The 21,218-nt window shown below is 49.6% G+C and overlaps 3 protein-coding genes across 5 annotated transcripts; 1 reads left to right on the top strand and 2 right to left on the bottom strand.

Moving 5' to 3' along the window:
• The first annotated feature begins 5,007 nt into the window (after nucleotides 1-5,007).
• On the top strand, nucleotides 5,008-8,823 carry jtb (jumping translocation breakpoint). 2 transcript variants are annotated; one of them, XM_038724421.1, is made up of 6 exons: nucleotides 5,008-5,182; nucleotides 5,555-5,777; nucleotides 7,921-7,961; nucleotides 8,050-8,135; nucleotides 8,233-8,312; nucleotides 8,409-8,823. In XM_038724421.1, the coding sequence occupies exons 2-6, from the start codon at nucleotides 5,689-5,691 to the stop codon at nucleotides 8,563-8,565; spliced, it is 453 nt and encodes a 150-aa protein (XP_038580349.1). In that variant the 5' UTR covers nucleotides 5,008-5,182; nucleotides 5,555-5,688; the 3' UTR covers nucleotides 8,566-8,823. The 2 variants fall into 2 exon arrangements, with proteins under 2 accessions (XP_038580349.1, XP_038580350.1); XM_038724422.1 differs by having other exon boundaries at nucleotides 5,439-5,777.
• A 693-nt stretch (nucleotides 8,824-9,516) lies between these two features.
• Nucleotides 9,517-12,496, bottom strand: LOC119906951 (glycosylated lysosomal membrane protein). Of its 2 annotated transcripts, XM_038724419.1 has the most exons (7): nucleotides 12,337-12,496; nucleotides 11,794-11,958; nucleotides 11,523-11,621; nucleotides 11,264-11,428; nucleotides 10,342-10,560; nucleotides 9,957-10,225; nucleotides 9,517-9,875 (listed from the first exon to the last, which is right to left on the bottom strand). In XM_038724419.1, the coding sequence occupies exons 1-7, from the start codon at nucleotides 12,436-12,438 to the stop codon at nucleotides 9,701-9,703; spliced, it is 1,194 nt and encodes a 397-aa protein (XP_038580347.1). In that variant the 5' UTR covers nucleotides 12,439-12,496; the 3' UTR covers nucleotides 9,517-9,700. The 2 variants fall into 2 exon arrangements, with proteins under 2 accessions (XP_038580347.1, XP_038580348.1); XM_038724420.1 differs by lacking the exon at nucleotides 10,342-10,560.
• Nucleotides 12,497-13,737: 1,241 nt separating this feature from the next.
• cct3 (chaperonin containing TCP1, subunit 3 (gamma)) lies at nucleotides 13,738-20,815 on the bottom strand. Its single transcript, XM_038724418.1, has 14 exons — nucleotides 20,704-20,815; nucleotides 19,725-19,786; nucleotides 19,564-19,614; nucleotides 19,349-19,411; nucleotides 19,176-19,272; nucleotides 17,845-17,962; nucleotides 17,531-17,717; nucleotides 17,157-17,306; nucleotides 16,881-17,013; nucleotides 15,843-15,924; nucleotides 15,532-15,712; nucleotides 15,159-15,404; nucleotides 14,092-14,223; nucleotides 13,738-13,995 (listed from the first exon to the last, which is right to left on the bottom strand). Exons 1-14 carry the CDS (start codon nucleotides 20,729-20,731, stop codon nucleotides 13,903-13,905), a joined length of 1,623 nt encoding a protein of 540 aa, XP_038580346.1. The 5' UTR covers nucleotides 20,732-20,815; the 3' UTR covers nucleotides 13,738-13,902.
• Between the last annotated feature and the right edge of the window lie 403 nt (nucleotides 20,816-21,218).

Raw genomic sequence — 21,218 nt, 5'->3', positions numbered from 1 at the left:
GTCTGCTGTGTGCTGTATGTGCTGCTTAAAGTGAACTTTGGTAACCTGAGTGTGACGTCAGCATCTGGTCATGTGACTCCTAAAGCTGCAGACTAAGAGGATTATCTCTGATTTGCTGTCTGTTTCCTGCTTCAGCTGCTGTTTTTATTCACTCAGAAGAAGAAGAATAGAGGAGAGAGAGAGCGGCAGAGCGAGCCTGTGGATGAGCAGGTGATCGATTCATTGATTGACAGATGAAGCTGAATGTGTGTGCTGCGTTTCTGCTGCTGATCTGCTGCGTCTGCCTGCAGAGAGTCGACTGCAGTCTGCCCGACTTCACGCCTCCGCTGCAGGTAGGACAGTGCTGGGAGTAAATGTAGTCCATGATCAACATGCTGTGACCTGACAGACACCACGGGGAACGTCATGGGGGACAACATGGGGGACAATATATAGAACAACATGGGGGACAACATGGGGGATAACATGGGAGACAACATGTAGAAAAACATGGGGAACAACATGGGGGACAACATGTAATAACATGGGGAAACACATGGGGGACAACATGTAGAACAACATGTGGGACAACATGGGGATAACATGTAGAACAACATGGGGAACAACATGGGGGACAACATGTAATAACATGGGGAAACACATGGGGGACAACATGTAGAACAACATGTAGAACAACATGTGGGACAACATGGGGGACAACATGTAATAACATGGGGAAACACATGGGGGACAACATGTAGAACAACATGTAGAACAACATGTGGGACAACATGGGAGACAACATGTAGAAAAACATGGGGAACAACATGGGGGACAACATGTAATAACATGGGGAAACACATGGGGGACAACATGTAGAACAACATGTGGGACAACATGGGGGATAACATGTAGAACAACATGGGGAACAACATGGGGGACAACATGTAGAACAACATGTGGGACAACATGGGGGATAACATGTAGAACAACATGGGGAACAACATGGGGGACAACATGTAGAACAACATGGGGAACAACATGGGGGACAACATGGGGGATAACATGTAGAACAACATGGGGAACAACATGGGGGACAACATGTAGAACAACATGGGGAACAACATGGGGGACAACATGGGGGATAACATGTAGAACAACATGGGGAACAACATGGGGGACAACATATGGGACAACATGGGGGACAACATGTAATAACATGGGGAAACACATGGGGGACAACATGTGGGACAACATGTAGAACAACATATAGAACAACATGGGGGACAACATGTAGAACAACATGTGGGACAACATGGGGAACAACATGGGGGACAACATGTGGGACAACATGTGGGACAACATGTGGAACAACATAGGGGATAGCAAGGGGAAGCAACATATAGAACAACATGTTTGGGGTGGCTGTGGCTCAGGAGGTAGAGCGGGTTGGCCGTTAATTCAATCGTCAATCCCCCAGGCTGCATGTCGAACTGTCCTTGGGATGTCGCGGTTTGGTGATGTTTAGAGAAAGATCACAGTTTGGGTTAAAATAACTAGGTATGTTACTAACATCAGTTAACTTCTGTAACCTCACTCGCTCATCGTCAACCACTCATTCTGTGTGCAGGGTCGCTGGGGCCTGGAGCCAATCCCAGCTGACATCGGGTAAAGGCGGGGGGGTAACCTTGAACAGGTCGCCAGTCCATCACAGAGCCACGCATATACAAACAACCACTCACATTCATGCCCAAGGGCAATTTAGAGTCACCAGTTAACCTGCATGTCTTTGGATGGAGGAAGAGAGCCAGAGAGAACCCACTGAGACACGGGGAGAACATGCTGTTCCGCCAGTGTATGAATGAGTATGAATGTTAGTTTCCGTTTCAGCACTTAGGCTCAGTGTATGACTGGTGAATGCAGATGTAGTGTAAAAGAGGTCGTGAGTGGTCGAAAAGACTAGAAAGGCGTTATACAAATACAGAGCATTTACATTTGCATGTAGAATGAGGATGGTGAGGGTGAGGAGGAGGAGGAGGATGGTGAGGAGGAGGATGTGAGGATGAGGAGGATGGTGAGGATGAGGAGGGTGAGGATGGTGAGGAGGAGGAGGATGGTGAGGATGAGGAGGGTGAGGATGGTGAGGATGAGGAGAATGGTAAGAATGAGGAGGATGGTGAGGATGAGGAGGATGGTGAGGATGGTGAGGATGAGGAGGATGGTGAAGATGAGGAGAATGGTAAAGGTGAGGAGGAGGATGGTGAGGATGGTGAGGAGGAGGATGGTGAGGGTGAGAATGAGGATGTGGAGGATGTGGAGGATGTGAGGGTGAGGATGGTGAGGAGGAGGAGGAGGATGATGAGGAGGAGGATGAGGGTGAGGAGGATGGTGAGGATGAGGAGGATGAGGATGAGGATGAGGAGAATGGTAAGGGTGAGGAGGAGGATGGTGAGGATGGTGAGGAGGAGGATGGTGAGGGTGAGAATGAGGATGTGGAGGATGTGAGGGTGAGGATGGTGAGGAGGAGGAGGATGATGAGGAGGAGGATGAGGGTGAGGAGGATGGTGAGGATGAGGAGGATGAGGATGAGGATGAGGAGAATGGTAAGGGTGAGGAGGATGGTGAGGATGAGGAGAATGGTGAGGGTGAGGAAGATGAGGAGGCTGAGGAGGATGGTGAGGAGGAGGATGGTGAGGAGGAGGATGAGGATGGTGAGGATGAGGATGGTTAGGATGAGGAGGATGGTGAGAATGGGGAGGATGAGGAGGATGAGGAGGAGGAGGATGGTGAGGAGGAGGATGAGGATGGTGAGGATGAGGAAGATGAGGAGGCTGAGGAGGATGGTGAGGATGAGGATGGTTAGGATGAGGAGGATGAGGATGTGAGGATGGTGAGGATGAGGAGGATGAGGATGGTAAGGATGGTGAGGATGGTGAGGAGGAGGATGGTAAGGATGGTGAGGATGGTGAGGAGGAGGATGGTAAGGATGGTGAGGATGTGAGGAGGAGGATGAGGATGGTGAGGATGAGGAGGATGAGGAGGAGGAGGATGGTGAGGCTGAGGAGGATGAGGATGGTGAGGATGAGGATGAGGATGAAGATGGTCAGGATGAGGATGGTGAGGATGAGGAGGATGGTGAGGAAGAGGATGAAGATGAGGAGGAGCGGCGGTTATTGCTCAGTGTTCTCTCTGTCTATCAGGTGGAGGTGACGTCAAACATCGCCACGCCTCCGAAGAAGAACGGGCTCAGACGACTTCCTGGACTCTGCCGACGCCTGAAGAGACGCAGAGTCACCATCCTGGTAAAAGCTCACATCTCCACACTCACATGTTAAAGCAGAAACACCTGTCCTGCCAGGTAAAAGGATTGTTTGGTCAAAGGAGTCAACAGCTGGATCCACGGCATCAGTTTCCTGTCTGATATTCTGAATGTTACGTTGAGAAAGTGTAGCTCTGTCTCTACCTCTCCTCTCTTTCTCTCTCTCTCTCAGTGTAACCTGGAGAAGTTCTGCTGGAGGGGGCGGAGTCAGAAGACTCGCTCTGGCCAGGTGTGTCGTTGTCCGCGGGGCTCCAGGTGTTCACATTTCTTCGTCCACAGTCTCTGAAACTTCACTGTCAAGATGAAACTGTGTTTTTCAAACTTTAATTAAAAGTCCTCCCTGCATTATCGATTTGTTTGATCATTTATGATTTATTGTTTTGATTTGTAAAATTTCATTTAATCTGATAATAACAAAAACAGCATTACGCCAGACTGGATAAAGTTATAACAACTGGTATTATTTATAAACTTTTATTTATATATTTTTATATCCATCCATCCATCTGGGGGCAGCAGCTCCAGCAGGGGACCCCAAAGGGACCCGAGGGGTTCCCAGGCCAGTGTGGAGATATAATCTCTCCAACTTCCCAGAGGCCTCCTCCCAGCTGAACGTGCCAGGAACACCTCCCTAGGGAGGCATCCAGGAGGCATCCTTACCAGATGCCCAAACCACCTCAACTGGCTGCCTCCATACTTTTTATTTAATTATTTTTCTATAGATGTATTTATATATTTTATATATTCACATATTTTTCTATAGATGTATTCACATATTTTTATATAGATGTATTTATGTAGACTTATTCATATATTTTTAAATAGATTTATTTATGAAATTTCGACAGTAGACAAATACAGATCTTAATGCGCAGCCGCTGCCACGAGGTGGCGCTGCGGGGACACTGATGACGTTTCCCCTGACTGTCCAACCAACATTTGCGTTTCCAACACAACACCGAAACAAGTAGAGGACAGGAAGTGACGTCAGCTTTCAAAATAAAGGTAATTGAATCACTTTTGAGCGAGAGTCTTGTGAAAACACCAAATGATGATCTCTAGCATTCATTTTATTCTGTCGTGTGTTGTTTGATTGATTACAGTTAATAACTACATTTAGATTATATATGATAATACAATATATAACACACTCACTACTGAGAAGACCTTCGCTACCTGCACAGGTATATTGCACACAGAGCATGTGCAGAAAACAGCCTCAGCATTTTGTCCATCCATCCATTGTCAACCGCTTATCCTGCGTACAGGGGGCTGGAGCCAATCCCAGCTGACATCGGGCGAAAGGCGGGGTCCACCCTGGACAGGTTGCCAGTCCATGGCAGGGGCCACACATAGACAAACAACCACTCACACCTAAGGACAATTTTAGGGTCACCAATATATATAGAATATTATCTGTAAAGTGTTGAATAATGTTCATTTTGTTAGATGATACTGACGCTTCTGATTGGTTCTCCTGTTTCACCGTCTGCCTCTCAAGTTAACAGGTGAAAACATTTATTAGTATTTATTTAAAAGTAGTCAAAAAGTAATAAAGTAAGCAGCCACATCGCTTTGATAAAATCATTGAAATGAACTTGTGAGTGACTGAAACATGAACAGTTCCTCAGGACGTTTGTCGGTGAACAACGCCAGGTGGCGCTCTGCTGTCTCTGGATCTGCGGAGGTGGGGCTTTTATTCTGAAGTCCCGTACCGGACGTGCTCCCTGTGACGCTAACCTGTCGGTGTCGGTGGCGGACAGACTCGGTAACAGTCGGTGGCTTAAGTCGGTAACTTTAACGGTCAGTTCGTTATAAACCGGTTCTTCTGACCTCCGTTCCCGCGGTGTCTTCTCAAAATGGCGGCTGTTTCAGCGGATCACGGTAAGTGTTCAGACCCGGAGCTAAGCTAAGCTAAGCTAGCTGACGTCAGTAGGTAAAGACAGTGTTAGCAGGCTAACTGTTAGCATTAGCAGGCTAACAGCTGGGCTGTGACCTCACACGCCGTTAATGACGGTGATAATATGTAACATTACATCATTAATCAAGGTGTTCCGTGTGACGTCATTCAGTTCGGTAGATATTCCAGATCACATGATTAGCCTGTTAGCTAACGTGCTAACGCGCTGGCTTTGTTCAGCGGGACAGAAACACAGACTGCTGCTGCTCGGATCTCGGTGGTCGAGTCCAGAGGACCCGTCCCAGCATCAGAACCGGTCGGACTGAGTGATCTGCTTTGTCCGTTTGATCCTTCAGCATCCAGCAGCCGGGAGCCCTGAGACACTGACAGCACACAGGTCCAGAACCAGCCAGGAACCGGTCCAGAACCAGCCAGGATCCGGTCTGTAAGCGGTCCCAGGGTGGCGGCGTCCTGGTGGAAGAGCAGGCTGATGGAGAGCGACTGTCGGATCCCTGTGGCCTGCTGTCGTCCTCGAGTCCTGGTCCTGCACGCTCTGTTCTGGGGCCTCGTGTCCCTCAGGTCAGTGTGTACTCACTGTGTACTCTGGTCTCTGTGTGTACTCACTGTGTACTCTGGTCTCTGTGTGTACTCACTGTGTACTCACTGTGTACTCTGGTCTACTCTGTGTGGGTACTCTGTGTGTGGGTACTCTGTGTGTGGGTACCCTGTGTGGGTACTCTGTGTACCCTGTGTGTGTACTCTGTGTACCCTGTGTGTGTACTCTGTGTACCCTGTGTGTGTACTCTGTGTGTGGGTACCCTGTGTGGGTACCCTGTGTGTGTACTCTGTGTGTGGGTACCCTGTGTGTGTACTCTGTGTGTGGGTACCCTGTGTGTGTACTCTGTGTGTGTACTCTGTGTACCCTGTGTGTGTACTCTGTGTGTGTACTCTGTGTACCCTGTGTGTGTACTCTGTGTGTGTACTCTGTGTACCCTGTGTGTGTACTCTGTGTGTGTACTCTGTGTACCCTGTGTGTGTACTCTGTGTGTGGGTACTCTGTGTGTGGGTACCCTGTGTGTGGGTACCCTGTGTGTGGGTACCCTGTGTGTGGGTACCCTGTGTGTGTACTCTGTGTGGGTATTCTGTGTGGGTATTCTGTGTGTGGGTACTCTGTGTGTGGGTACCCCGTGTGGGTACTCTGTGTGTGGGTACCCTGTGTGTGTACTCTGTGTGGGTATTCTGTGTGGGTATTCTGTGTGTGGGTACTCTGTGTGTGGGTACCCTGTGTGGGTACTCTGTGTACCCTGTGTGTGTACTCTGTGTACCCTGTGTGTGTACTCTGTGTACCCTGTGTGTGTACCCTGTGTGTGTACTCTGTGTGTGGGTACTCTGTGTGTGGGTACTCTGTGTGTGGGTACTCTGTGTGTGGGTACCCTGTGTGGGTACTCTGTGTGTGGGTACCCTGTGTGGGTACTCTGTGTACCCTGTGTGTGTACTCTGTGTGTGTGTACTCTGTGTGTGGGTACCCTGTGTGTGTACCCTGTGTGTGTACCCTGTGTGTGTACTCTGTGTGGGTACCCTGTGTGTGTACCCTGTGTGTGTACCCTGTGTGTGTACCCTGTGTGTGTACTCTGTGTGTGTACCCTGTGTGTGTACCCTGTGTACCCTGTGTGTGTACTCTGTGTGTGTACTCTGTGTACCCTGTGTGTGTACTCTGTGTGTGTACTCTGTGTACCCTGTGTGTGTACTCTGTGTGTGGGTACTCTGTGTACCCTGTGTGTGTACTCTGTGTGTGGGTACTCTGTGTGTGGGTACTCTGTGTGTGGGTACCCTGTGTGGGTACCCTGTGTGGGTACTCTGTGTACCCTGTGTGTGTACTCTGTGTACCCTGTGTGTGTACTCTGTGTGTGGGTACTCTGTGTGTGGGTACCCTGTGTGGGTACCCTGTGTGTGTACTCTGTGTACCCTGTGTGGGTACCCTGTGTGGGTACCCTGTGTGGGTACCCTGTGTGTGTACTCTGTGTACCCTGTGTGTGTACTCTGTGTGTGGGTACCCTGTGTGTGTACTCTGTGTACCCTGTGTGTGTACTCTGTGTGTGGGTACCCTGTGTGTGTACTCTGTGTGTGTACTCTGTGTACCCTGTGTGTGTACTCTGTGTGTGGGTACCCTGTGTGGGTACCCTGTGTGTGTACTCTGTGTGTGTACTCTGTGTACCCTGTGTGTGTACTCTGTGTGTGTGTGTACTCTGTGTACCCTGTGTGTGTACTCTGTGTGTGGGTACCCTGTGTGGGTACCCTGTGTGGGTACCCTGTGTGGGTACTCTGTGTGTGGGTACCCTGTGTGGGTACCCTGTGTGGGTACTCTGTGTGGGTACTCTGTGTGTGGGTACCCTGTGTGGGTACCCTGTGTGGGTACTCTGTGTGGGTACTCTGTGTGTGGGTACCCTGTGTGGGTACCCTGTGTGGGTACTCTGTGTACCCTGTGTGTGTACTCTGTGTACCCTGTGTGGGTACCCTGTGTGTGTACTCTGTGAGGGTACTCTGTGTGTGGGTACCCTGTGTGGGTACCCTGTGTGGGTACCCTGTGTGGGTACCCTGTGTGGGTACCCTGTGTGGGTACTCTGTGTGTGTACCCTGTGTGTGTACCCTGTGTGTGTACTCTGTGTGTGTACTCTGTGTACCCTGTGTGTGTACTGTGTGTAACGTGTGTTTTGTGTTGCAGAGTTTTCGGAGCTGCTCTGCTGAGCGACGACAAAACTGCAGGTACGTCTTTCCGCAGCAGCAAGGAATCCTGGGTAACCTCATGACCCCCCCCCCCCCTGACCACCTTCTTCTTCTCTTCGTTCTACAGCGGTGAAGGCGGCGGCCGCCCCCTGCTGGCTGCTGGAGGAGTTCGTGGTGACGGCCGAGTGTTCGCAGTGTAACGCCTTCCAGACGGTACGTGTTGAAGTCACATGCTGACGGCGTGCAAAATGAAGACGCCGCCGGTGGTTATCATGATGACTTTAAGTGACGAGGTTGTTTGTGGTTTCAGAGGTCGTGGTCGTCCTGCGGGTTGACGGGATACGTGGAGAGAGTCAACTGCACCCGGTCCAACAAGGACGAGTACAAGAGGTCAGAGTGGCGGCGTTAGCTGCAGGCAAACGACGGCTACGTGGTTATTAGATGGTTGATTATGGTCATTAATAACATGCGCCCCCCCCCCCACAGCTGCCGCTCTGCCGTGATGGAGGAGCATCTCTTCTGGAAGTTCGAGGCGGCCATGTTGGCTCTGACGGCTCTCTTTGCCGTCGTGGTGGTCGTCCGTCAGCGCTGGCTCGACCGCCTCGCCTCTGAGAAGGTCCGACGCCAAATCGAATCCATCTAGGACACCGGAGAGACCTGGACCAGGACTGAGTGGTTTTTACTCTGCGGCAGTATTTTAAGAACACGTGGATCCATCAGGGATCAGGACTGAAGAACCAGCAGAGAACTGGACTCGGGTTTAGAAAGATGACGACGGCGTTTCTGACCCGTTTGATTCTGTCAACGACAATTTAGTCCAAAAGTTAAATCTGTCATGAAATAAAGTTTAAATTTCTATTTTCTGTAAAAAGTTTAAAATAAACCGATGAAAGTGTTCAGATCCGATTCTGTTGTTAAGACCGTGGAGGACAACAAACCGGTCCCGGAGGAACCGGCTCTCTGCGACCCGGTTCCTCAGGGACCAGTAGAACCACAACAAGGGCACATCAAACCAAACCGGACCCAGCTTTACGTTACAGACTGGACCTCAGTGGTCCTGGTTCTGAGCCGGTCTGACAGCAACACTGCGTCTCTGTGGTGGAAACAAGAACAGCTGACTCTGACACCAAGTTCCCCGTCCCAGGATTCAGTGCGGTACCAGCTAGGCAACGCAGCAGATGGCCAATCACAGACGAGGACGAGTCTCCGGCTGCAGAGCGGCTCAAACATGAAAGTGATCAGATGTAGAACAAACTGACTTCACCAGCAGCTTCCTGTCCGAACAGAGATTCACTTCCTGTCTGAAAGAGACGGATTTAAAGTGTTTCCCTGCCGACAGTCTGACACGTCCATAAAATACATTACCCACAGTGCCGCTGGGGTCGGAGCGCCCGCCGATGCCGCGGCGCTTTATTAACGACGTCTGTGACATTAAAACCCGTTCCAGTTTAGTTTCTTTAATGATTCAACACAGAGAAAAAGATCTGAGTAAAAACGTTACTCTGGAAATCTGAGGTTCTGATTGGTCGACTCAGGCCAGGCGAGGTCACGTGAGGGAACCAATGAGCTGAGAGGAAGAGACGCACCAACCGGATCGTGTTCCGGGATCAGATCTTTATTTCAGCATTTAGCAGACAGACTGAGACCATCTGAAGAAACAGACTCCTGATTGGCTGGAGGGAGTCAGTGAGGTCACCGGTCCGTCAGCAGTTTTTAAAAACATTTTAAATACATATAAAAAAAAAAAATCTGTCGTCTCATTGGCTGCGACCCAGCTGTCAGTTGATTGGTTCGTAGGTCGCCGTGGAGGCCGCCGCCCTCTTGCGGACGCAGACGTAGACTCCGCCCACCAGCAGGAGGATCAGGGGCGTCCCCAGCCCGACCGCCATCATGCTGAGAACCAGCGGCGAGAAGGAGTCCATGGGAGGAGAGCCGGAGCCCACCAGCAGCGTCCTGACAGAAACACCAGAAGAAGAATTCTGATTAAAGACGTCGCCTCGTCACCTCGTCCAGACCAACCAGAAAAAAACTGACCAGCTGAGGAACTTGGTGCTGTCGTAGAACGGTTCTCCTGCCAGGCCGAAGCTCACGTTCAGCCCGAAGGCTTCTGTTTTTCCGTAGAACGCTCGAATCAGACCGGACGCCGCCGCCGCCGCCTCGCCGCTCTGAGGCCGCGGGTCAGAGTGACGGCACGGCGTGGCGTCCTCCAGAGTCGGAGCAGGCTGACGGTACGCCACCGGCTTCCATTGAACAAAACCCAGAACGTCAGAGCTGCCGTTCTCCGCCGACACCCACTGAGACACCTGAGAGGTCAAAGGGCAACACGTGTTAGCAGCTAGCACGGCTAGCATGAGAAACCACACGTCATGTGACGGCTACAGACTGTCAGCAGGTAAACTTCCTGTTAGTTATTAATCACTTTGAATATTGATGGCGTGAACTCGTCGTCGATCGACCGATGAACCTCAACTCTGCTGAGCGGATAGGCCCCGCCCACCGCCTGCAGCTCCAATAGGAACCTGGAACGATTCGCCCGCGGCAACACGCCGTCAATCCACACCCCCACCTGGGAGGAGTTAGCTGTGTGGAGTAGGCGGGGCCACGACTGACCACGCCCTGCGGACTCAAACACCGACAGCTGGAAGAAAAATACTTACATTAAATCACAGGAATCAGATTAAAGTTAAAAACATTTAACGCCAACATATTAAAAACCTGTTCTCAGTTTTCTGAACCATCATGTAGCTAAAGATTAGCAGGTTAGCATTTTAGTAGATTAGCAGGTTAGCACATTAGCAGGTTAGCATTTTAGTAGCTTAGCAGGTTAGCACATTAGCAGGTTAGCATTTTATCAGATTAGCAGGCTAGCGCAGGCTAGCAGGCTAGCGCAGGCTAGCAGGCTAGCTGGTTAGCAGGCTAGCTGGTTAGCAGGCTAGCTGGTTAGCACATTAGTAGATTTGCAGGTTAGCACATTAGCAGGTTAGCACGTTAGCAGGTTAGCATTTTAGCAGAATTGCTGGTTAGCATATTAGCAGGTTAGCACATTAGCACGTTAGCACATTAGCACGTTAGCACATTAGCACGTTAGCACATTAGTTGATTAGCAGGTTAGCACATTAGCAGGTTAGCATTTTAGCAGGTTAGCATTTTAGCAGGTTAGCACATTAGCTGGTTAGCACATTAGCAGGTTAGCACATTAGCAGGTTAGCACATTAGCAGGTTAGCATCTGGCCTGGATCTGCAGACTTTTTGGAAATTTGATCCAGATTTTTCACATTAACGTTAAATGATGGGTCACATGACAGAGGTCACATGATGACAGTTGGAGGTTGGCCTCTGACCTGCAGGCACAGTGATCCGTTGGCGAAGGCGGCGGCGGCTCCGCAGAGCAAAGCGGTGGGACCCGACAGGCGAAGGCGAGACCAGCTGAAGTCCTGCAGCTCGTACGGAGGGAGGAGGTCAGAGGTCGGCTCGGCCGTGTCGTTAACGTCATCATACTCCAACAGCTGGGGGGGGAGGGCAGAGTTACTAATGAGTCTCATTAAGTGATGACAGAATTATTTAAGGTGGACAGACTGATTTAAGGTGGATGTATCTGACCCTGCTGAAGACGACGGCGGTGCTGTGCAGGACGCTGCTCTCTGGCTCCACCTTCAGGCTGCCGCTGTGGTTACGAGACACAAACTGACTCCAGTTAACCTGAGAGAGAAACACGAGATCTATTCAGGACAGGTGTGTGGTCAGGTGCGCACCAATCAGAAGCAACGTCAGAGCGCCTCGGGTTCAGGATCATCGTGTTTATTCTGCGACACGTAATAGAAACGCGTCGTGTGTCTGTGCGGCGCCGTAGTGACGACTGATAAAAACAGACCTTGACAGTAGATGAAGAAGTGTTTGTGTGGACGAGCAGCAGCGTCGGCGCCCCCTGGCTGCAGAACAGGAAGTGCAGCGTGTCGTTGTCTCCCACGGCTCTCACGTGCAGCAGTTCGCCACCGGGAGGCGTGAAAGGAGATCCGGGGTTCAGCTCTACCACCAACTGACCGAGAGAAGAAGAATCAGTGATCAAAGACAGACGATCGATCAGATCAAAACAGTTTAATAACTTTATTTAACAGAGTAAAGTCTTGATTAATGACAAATCTGTTTCCGTTGACAATAAAGTCATCGTGACTGATCAACTGATCGTAAACTCTGTAGATTTCAAGTTTGTCTGAAATGTAAAAGTTCTTTAAGTTCAGTTTGTTTTATATTAAATAATAATCTGCATTAAAACACGTTTTAACGTTGATCTGAAACAAGAAGCATCAAATGTAGAAAACTTCTGTCAACAAATAAAACAGTTTCACTTCCGGTCGGCGGCTGGTGCCCTCGCGCTCTCTTACGTCGCGTTACGTACTTGTTCGTATTTCCTCACCTGTCTGCTGAAACTGTGTCCTCCGCTGAACAGGCTGAAGACAAGAAGCAGGTAAACCGGAGAAGAAGCTCCGCGGCTCCTCTTCTTCGCCGCAGCCGCCATTTTTGTTGTGACCGGGAGGCGCCGCACGTCACATGACCCGCTCCTTCATATGTCAGCTGATCGCTAGCAAGCCCCGCCCCCTCCCCAACAAGCGGAAATGACAATAAAACGACCTGAAATCAAAATGAAGCTCTGCAGAAGTTTAGTTATCTCAAACGTCTCTGACAGGAAGTACTGGGTTACTGTCTGTACTCATTAGAACTATTCATTACATTTGTCATCACATAAAATTTTATATTTAGTTTTATTTTCTATTTACATGCACAAACCTGCCACATATTCGTTGTATATTTTTATATTGTGAATTTATATATTTCGTTGCAACACGTCTGCACAACACAAACCCACAACGCACATGTAAATATCTGCGACGTTCTTTCTCTGCGGTTATTTTCTATAACTTGCATTGTTGAATCCACATTTATGTATTTCTACATCTATTCATGTCGGCTGTCCGTCTGCGTGCAGCACCTCATCACCAAAGCTAATTCCTCGAATGTGTAAAACACTACTTGGCAATAAAGCTGCTTCTGATTCAATGTGAGCGGGTGACCCGGGTTCGATTCCACCGAGACACCAGCGTGTCCCTGACACTTAACCCTCGTTGCTCCAGCGGCGTGCGACCTCTGACGTGTAGAGCGGCTGTAAGTGGCTTTGGATAAAAGCGTCAGTTAAATGAATTAATGTAAATGAGCGAGTGTGACTCCAGAATCTCCCCTCAGGATCAATAACGTATTTGTAAACAGAGTACCGGCACGGACGGGTTTACAGGTGAGGAGGAGGATCAGGCGTTACAGGGCGACCTTTTTAAGAATTCAATCAAATGCTTTGATAAGTTCATAGATGAGCGGTGAAGCTCCTGCTGGTCATGTGTTCGGTGTGTTTGAAGTTTTTTAATGTTTTTAATGAACCTGGTGAAGCCAAAGTTTCCAGAATGGAAAATAAAAAGATTTATCTTCTCTTTACTGGGAGCCAGTGAAGCTGAGCCAGGGTCGGGGCGATGTGCTGCCAGGACCTGGTCTACGTGAGTCTGGACAGTTTTTATTTTCTCTATGAAACAGAATAATCATCAAACACAAAGTCAGCTCTGTCCGGCTGAACACAGGCCAAGAGAGGAAGCGACGGCATCTTCAAGCCTCTGGATTCAGATGGGATGTTATAAAAGTAACACACACATTACACATGTTTGACTTTCTCTTCATGCCGTCCAGCTGATCAGTAACCGGGAGTGATGTCACTATCAGGTGGACGCCGGCGGCTCACTGACGACACTCGGAGGAGAAACACAGACAGGAACTCGTTTCTAACTTTAATGACGTTTATTAAGTTTCAGTGAGTCGTCTGGTCCCCACACACGCACATGCACAGACACACACACACACACACACACACACACACACAGATACACGCTCACGCACAGAGTGACTCTGATGCTGATCTGGATCAAGGTGGATCCATGTGGATCTACTCGGCTCCCTGTCCGCCCATCTGACCGTCTTTGTCTTTCTTCTTGTGACCAGAGACGATGTCATCGATGCGCAGCAACAAGATGGCCGTCTGCACAACAGAGAGAGAGAGAGAGAGCGGGGAGTGAGCGGGGCGTCACTTCAATCAGTACTGATCACTTATCAGTACGACCGGGTGTTTTCTCACCTCCATGGCGGTCTTGTAGGTCTGAGATTTGACAGCCAGCGGCTCACAGATCCCCAGAGCAGACATGTCCGACAGACAGCCGGTCTCGCCGTCCACGCCCCAACATGCGCCGCCGTCCTGGGTGTGTTTGGCCTGAACACACGCACACAATCGACACATGATCAATAACAACTTTCATACCTGAGTCAGCACACGTTTACCTCAGGTGATCAGTCAGCCTGACCTGAGCAACAACGTTACTGACTTGACCTGAGCAACAACGTTACTGACTTGACCTGAGCAACAACGTTACTGACTTGACCTGAGCAACAACGTTACTGACTTGACTTGAGCAACAACGTTACTGACTTTAGCAACAACGTTACTGACTTGAGCAACAACGTTACTGACTTGACTTGAGCAACAACGTTACTGACTTTAGCAACAACGTTACTGACTTTAGCAACAACGTTACTGACTTTAGCAACAACGTTACTGACTTGACTTGAGCAACAACGTTACTGACTTGACTTGAGCAACAACGTTACTGACTTTAGCAACAACGTTACTGACTTTAGCAACAACGTTACTGACTTTAGCAACAACGTTACTGACTTTAGCAACAACGTTACTGACTTTAGCAACAACGTTACTGACTTTAGCAACAACGTTACTGACTTGACCTGAGCAACAACGTTACTGACTTGACCTGAGCAACAACGTTACTGACTTGACTTGAGCAACAACGTTACTGACTTTAGCAACAACGTTACTGACTTTAGCAACAACGTTACTGACTTGACTTGAGCAACAACGTTACTGACTTTAGCAACAACGTTACTGACTTTAGCAACAACGTTACTGACTTTAGCAACAACGTTACTGACTTGACTTGAGCAACAACGTTACTGACTTGAGCAACAACGTTACTGACTTGAGCAACAACGTTACTGACTTTAGCAACAACGTTACTGACTTTAGCAACAACGTTACTGACTTTAGCAACAACGTTACTGACTTTAGCAACAACGTTACTGACTTTAGCAACAACGTTACTGACGTTATAAACAAAGTTTTTGACGTCCTACCCTCAGTGATGTCAGCACCCTGATGGTGGAGGCTCCGCAGTTCTGGATCAGGGTTCGGGGGATGACCTCCAGAGCCTGAGCCACGGCGCGGTACGGCCACTGTTCCACGCCGGTCAGAGCGCGGGAACGCTCCATCAGACGCTTCGACACCGCCATCTCCACTGCGCCGCCGCCCATCAACAGCTGGGGCTCCAACAGCACGTTACGACACACCTGCATGGCGTCCTGCAGGTTCCTCTCCACCTCCTGAAGACCACAAACACAGTTTTACAGAGGGCCCCGAACGCCTCACAGCCATGCAGTGAAGAGCGCAGAGGGCCCTGAATGTTTGAGTGAAGGCGTGTGAGCGACAGGAAGTGGAAGGGGCCCTCACCGCCAGGATCTCCTTGCTGGCCCCTCTCAGCAGGATGGTGCAGGCTTTGGGGTCTTTGCACTCTGTGACGAAGGTGAAATACTCGTCGCCGATCTTCTTCACCTCAAACAGCCCCGCCCCCGTACCCACGTCTTCCTCACGCAGCTCGTCGGTCCGACTGACGATACGAGCCCCGATCGCCCTGAGAGAGAGAGAGAGAGAGAGAGTTAACTGCCTGAACCTCGCACGCCCTGAGTGACAGCCAGCTGCTTCCTGTGTGTGCCGACAGCCGATTGGCTGCAGGTGACCACGTGACCTCTGCGGCTGCTTACCTGGCGATGCGGTTGTTGTCAGTCTTCCTCACGCGGCGGATAGCGGTGATGTTGGCCTTCATCAGATAGTGCTGAGCCAGATCTGAGGACAGAGGGGACACAGGTGAGACCAGGTGATACGGGACAGACGGCGCCGCCAGAATCAGCTGTGCGGCTGACAGGGCGGCTCCACAGACAGAGTCTGGGTACTCAACACGCAGAACCTCCTGCTGAGCAGGAACACTGAAGCTGAGGAACAAAGGGCTGCTGCAGGAGACGCTCGGCCTCGAGGTGGAACCGTTTACTTTCAGTACATCAACGTGCTGCTGGTTTATTAGCAACTTCCAAATTACACAAAAAGAAATCATAAAAAGAAATAAAATACTTCTATAGTAAAGTATTTCTCAAAACACCACGTATAGCTGATAAAATAAAAATATATAATCTGGATTCTTTTATTGCGTCTATAAAAAGATAAAGTCTGTTTGCACTCTGCTCGCTTTGTTGCACCGACGTTCTCCTTCGTGCGACACCATTAGTGAGTTAGCAGAAACAAACCCGATCACTGCTGAGAAATGTTTTTCACTGGAAGTGTTCCAGACAGAAGACCTGAACAATAAGGGAGGGGCCTAAAGCTCTGGCCGCGATGCTTCAGTCGCTAGTTAGCAAGAGGCGGGGCTAAAGCGGCCGCTTTGGTCCGCCACTTAATGTGTCCGTGTGGAAACAAGCCTAATATGACGTACTGCATTCCGAACGTCCTGTACCGAAACGGTCCGGTACGAATACATGTACCGTGTACAAGTACCACTTCAAAAACCCTGTCCCTGTAAGTCCAGCAGGACCAGGACAGGCTGTTCTGTCCTGGACCAGGTCTGCAGGTACCTGGCTGGTTTTAGACCTCCATCACTCAGATCCTGCGCTTCAAGGGTTGACCCTGACCCTGACAAACGTCTTTGAAGAGGTCAGTGAGGTCATTAACCCGACAGCTGATGACGGAGGTCACAGCGTGGCGCTTCCTGTCTCAGCTCACCAGGACAGGTGTGTGTGCGCTGTACTCACCTGAGATGCCCTTCTCGGTGAAGATCAGGTCTGGTTTCAGGCGGATGATGTCCTCGCAGATCTGCTGGATGTATTCTTCCTCCATCTGCAGGATCCTGGCGAAGTCCTCCTCCTTACTGATCTCGATGTCCGTCTGCACAAACGGAAACATGCCGGGAAGATTCACAGCAGCTCGCCAGCAAAGATCTGAACCGACAGCCCCCCCCCGTGTCCCCCCCCCCCCTGTGTGTCCCTCCCCTCCCTCTGCCCCCCCTCCGTGTCCCCCCCCTCTGTTACCTGGCTCTCCCCCTTCTTGTACTCCAGAGAACAGTCCAGCAGGACGATGCGAGGATCTTTGATCATGCGTCTCATCCTCGGGTGAGTCACGTCTTTGTTCAGCATCACTCCTTTCAGCACGTACGAGTCCTCGATGATGCCGCCTGGTACCTGAACACAACACGCCAGCTGTTACAGGAAGTGTGAATCATGTTCTGATCATCCAGACTCTCAGCTGCTCTGGGATCAGGTCTGTCAGCCTGGAGCTCTTTAAAGACCGAGGACTTTATTTACTGCTCACAGCTTCCTTCAAACGTTCACACAGAGAACATGTCAGATCATTGTGTTCAGTTCTGACCGGGAGTCCGAGCCCGCCGTCAGACAGGAAGTCGTACCTTCTCCACTTTGGCGTACTTCTTGATGTCGATCTCTTTCCGCCCGTTGTCCTCCAGCTCCACGGTGCGGACGGCGTCCAGCGCGATGCTGCACGCCATTTCAGACCAGCGGCTCAGAGCCTTGGTGTTGATGGCGGAGTGGACGATCTTCAGCATCGCGGAGCGGTCCGACGTGTCCACGGGGGTGCTGGGGGGGCAGAGACAGCAACGTGAACCGCAGGAAGTCGCTGCGGCAGCAACCTTTCATTCTGATGTGAACACAACATCCTTCCTGCTGCTCTTTCACAATAAAAGCCCGGCAGCGCTGAGTGTACCTGATCTCCTTCAGAACCTCCAGCATGTCCTCCAGCGCCTGTCGGTAGGCGCCGATGATGACGGTCGGGTGCATCTGCTGCTCCAGGAACTGCTCGGCTACAGACAGCATCTCGCCAGCTGCGCACACACCAAGGTCATTATCGTAAACGAAGACGAATGAAATAACGAAAACTAGATGTGAAAAAACATTGTCGTTAACAAAAATAAAAACAAGGCTTTACAAAAAAACTAAAACTATGTTTTAGGTGTGCAAAACTAACTAAAAGTAACTAAAATGAAAGAGAAGTCCTTAGTTTTCGTCTTTTTTTATTTATTTATTTATTTCAGAGGACCGAAGGCAACATTTGGCACGGACATGAAGCCGGGGGAAGTGACGCTGCGCCGCCTGAAGCGCTGGCACGCTGCGTGCCATGTGGCTGTCTTACGATTGCTTTATCCGTCAAGAGAGCCCGGGGTCAGGGCGGCGTCTGGCCGTTGTTAGGAGGAGAGCCCCATGTAGCGTTAGAGGGAGGCTAAGTTAGCCGGGGAGACCCGGGCCGGATCGGCTGCTAGTTGGTGGGACCTGAACATGTTTTCTATTATCTGTTATACATGTGTAGTGTTCAGTTTAGTTTGCAGGTAGCGAGTTGACGTCTTGGTGGTTTTTCTTTCTGATGGTCTGGCTCAGAGCTCACCCTGCATGTGGGATGAACTTGCCTCTAGTGGCCTGCACTGTGTTTTATGGGCTCATTCATATCTCAGCCAGTCTGTCTCTTTGTGCTTTTAACATGTTCTGATTAATGCAGGTTTACATTTTAATACAGACTAACTGCTTTCCAGTCAGACTTACCTTCACGGTGCTAGGGGCCTGTTGTTTGTGGCTCCAAAGGGGGCCTCCACTACCTTCCAATTTCTTAACTGTCCATCACCTCCATTAATTGTATTTTACCTATTTAACTTGGTTAATGACAGAGCTGGAGACTGATGTCGGGGGCGGCTGTGGCTCAGGAGGTAGAGCGGCTGTTCCGCCAGTGTATGAATGAGTGTGAATGCTAGTTTCTGTTTGAGCACTTAGGCTCAGTGTATGAATGTGTGTGACTGGTGAATGCAGATGTAGTGTAAAAGCGCTTTGAGTGGTCGAAAAGACTAGAAAGGCGCTATAAAAGTACGGAGCATTTACATTTACATTTGATGCAATGAATTTGTTGGGACCACTGGGTAGCAGGATTATACTGCAGATGTAGCATGTGCTTCATAGATTAGTAGTATTTATGTGTTAATACTTAAAAATTTATAAAAAATCTAAAACTATAATAACCGCACACACACACACACAAACAGCTGCTCTCACCCAGGATGATGACTGACGTGGTCCCGTCTCCAACCTCTTCGTCCTGTGTGCGGCTGATCTCGATCATGGACTTGGCTGCAGGATGCTGGACCTGGATCTGTTACCATGGAGACACAGGTCAGTAACCAGCCTTGAAGGCTGCCGCGCTCTGAGCTGAAGGAACATCTGCTCACCTCTCTGAGGATGGCGTTCCCGTCGTTGGTCATCACGATTCCCCCCATGGGGTCGAGCAACATCTACACGCACACACAGCGAACAGAACATTAATGATAATCCAAAAGCTTCTCTGGTCTCAGGATTCCTGCGAGAGTGAAAACTAAAAGTACTAGCACTCCCTGAGGTACCGGCTCTCTGAGTGTACAGTAAAGCAGTCAGGTTCTGGTCCTACCTTCATCATGGCCCGTGGGCCGAGGCAGGTCCTGATCACATCTGCGATGGTCTGAAAAACACAGAAACACACATTGAACAGCTGCTTCTGATCCAACCGTCTGCTCCAGCAGCACAGGGACCCGGTTTGGAACTGGTCCCTGTTGTACAGCAGAAACTGACCTTTGCGGCGCTGATGTTTCCAGTCTGGACTTTCCGTCCGGACTCCCTCTTTACGTTCTGGTCTGCAGAGAACACAGACAGGAAGTGACACTCAGGACAAAGCCCCACCCAGATCCATGCTGCTGATTGACTCAGACTCATTAATTCTACTGAATGATTCCACGTTTTCACACCAGCTGATCAACATGACATAAGACCCGATACAGCTGATCGATCAATACAGATCGCAGACAGACCAGGAACCGGCTGGGTCCAGCACTTCATTTACCCAAACCTTCATCTGCAGCGATTCTGACCATCAAACTGTCTTTTCAGTCACAGGTTCTCTTCCGTTTCCGGTTTGATCTCAGTGACACATTTAATCTTCAAACACTTTGATCCTGATCGATTAACCCTCAATAACAGGCTGATGAAGTGATGACGGTCATCCAGAAAACAAACTAGTAATTCAGGATGTTGCATCAGTGAGAAACCTGCGTGTTGCCGCAGCTCCGTCACAGACAGCAGTACCGTTACCGGGTCCGGGCGGTTTATACACCCGGAGTCTCTTCATTAAAACACCGCAGACACGCTAACGCCGCGCCGCTAAAGCTGTAGCATTAAATACACACTGCTGATGGAAGTGTTAGCATGCTAGCGAGCTAACTGAGGGTTTTAATGCTGAGTAACGAGGATGCATCAGCTTAGCTTAGCATCTCGACTCAATGTCCTATAACACATACGACACGGGCTAACGATGCTAACCCCACGAGCTAACGATGCTCGTTGTCTGTAACGGGGATGCTAACAGTTAGCCGGGTTAGCACGCAGGCAGGTGGTCGCGAGCACATGCTGCTTAGTAACGGCACCGGTCTTTGTGTCGCAGCCGGGCGGCTCTGACGGTAAACGGCTACAAACCGGAGAGAGTCGCGGCAACGAGCGGCCGCCACGTCACAACCAAAGGTTTAACGAAGAGGCTGAAATGTTTTCAGATACTTACTGAGCACTAAAACCTGCTGGCCGAACATTCTGACAGCGCGAGCCGAACAACTGCGGCCTGGAAGGTTCTGGGAGGAAGGAAGGAGGGAGGGCTTAACCGCAGGGGCGGGAAAACAACCCCAGGCCTGACCAATCAGCTGACGGGACAAGAGTGATCGACAGACGCTTGACCAATTGAGTCAATGAGGCGAAAGCCTTAAAGCGACACAGCGGAAACACAGACACCGCCCTGTACAGGGAAAACCAGAGTTTACATACTTTATTCATAATTATAAATATATAAATAATCTTAATGTTATATATTTATAATATTAAACACATAAATAAATTTAACATCATTTAAATGTCTTTAATATTATAATTTTATTTATGATAATAAATAAATATAAAGCTCAAATAAGTTATTCATACTAATAAATATATAAATAAAGTCAACATAATTTATAATTATAACAAAAATACAAATAAAGTTCACATTACATATCTATATAATAATAAATATAATATAAAGTTCAT

Source organism: Micropterus salmoides, unplaced genomic scaffold (assembly GCF_014851395.1).
Source record: "Micropterus salmoides isolate LMB-PRFRI ecotype aquatic unplaced genomic scaffold, ASM1485139v1 Ms_hic_scaffold_17, whole genome shotgun sequence".
Classification (NCBI taxonomy): domain Eukaryota; kingdom Metazoa; phylum Chordata; class Actinopteri; order Centrarchiformes; family Centrarchidae; genus Micropterus; species Micropterus salmoides.
The sequence above is the reverse complement of the archived record's forward strand: the minus strand, read 5'-3'. Positions and strand labels throughout refer to the sequence as shown.

Excerpts from the sequence above, each read along its gene's own strand:
- LOC119906951 (XM_038724419.1), bottom strand. The coding sequence starts at position 12,438 with ATGGCGGCTGCGGCGAAGAAGAGGAGCCGCGGAGCTTCTTCTCCGGTT. Across the intron at positions 11,622-11,793 it reads CTTCTTCATCTACTGTCAAG|GTTAACTGGAGTCAGTTTGT; the intron begins GTCTGTTTTTAT and ends TTTCTCTCTCAG. Across the intron at positions 10,561-11,263 it reads ACGGATCACTGTGCCTGCAG|CTGTCGGTGTTTGAGTCCGC; the intron begins GTCAGAGGCCAA and ends TTTTTCTTCCAG.
- jtb (XM_038724421.1), top strand. The coding sequence starts at position 5,689 with ATGGAGAGCGACTGTCGGATCCCTGTGGCCTGCTGTCGTCCTCGAGTC. Across the intron at positions 8,136-8,232 it reads AGTGTAACGCCTTCCAGACG|AGGTCGTGGTCGTCCTGCGG; the intron begins GTACGTGTTGAA and ends TTGTGGTTTCAG. Across the intron at positions 8,313-8,408 it reads AACAAGGACGAGTACAAGAG|CTGCCGCTCTGCCGTGATGG; the intron begins GTCAGAGTGGCG and ends CCCCCCCCACAG.
- cct3 (XM_038724418.1), bottom strand. The coding sequence starts at position 20,731 with ATGTTCGGCCAGCAGGTTTTAGTGCTCA. Across the intron at positions 19,412-19,563 it reads GCCCACGGGCCATGATGAAG|ATGTTGCTCGACCCCATGGG; the intron begins GTAGGACCAGAA and ends GTGTGCGTGTAG. Across the intron at positions 15,925-16,880 it reads CACCGAGAAGGGCATCTCAG|ATCTGGCTCAGCACTATCTG; the intron begins GTGAGTACAGCG and ends CTCTGTCCTCAG.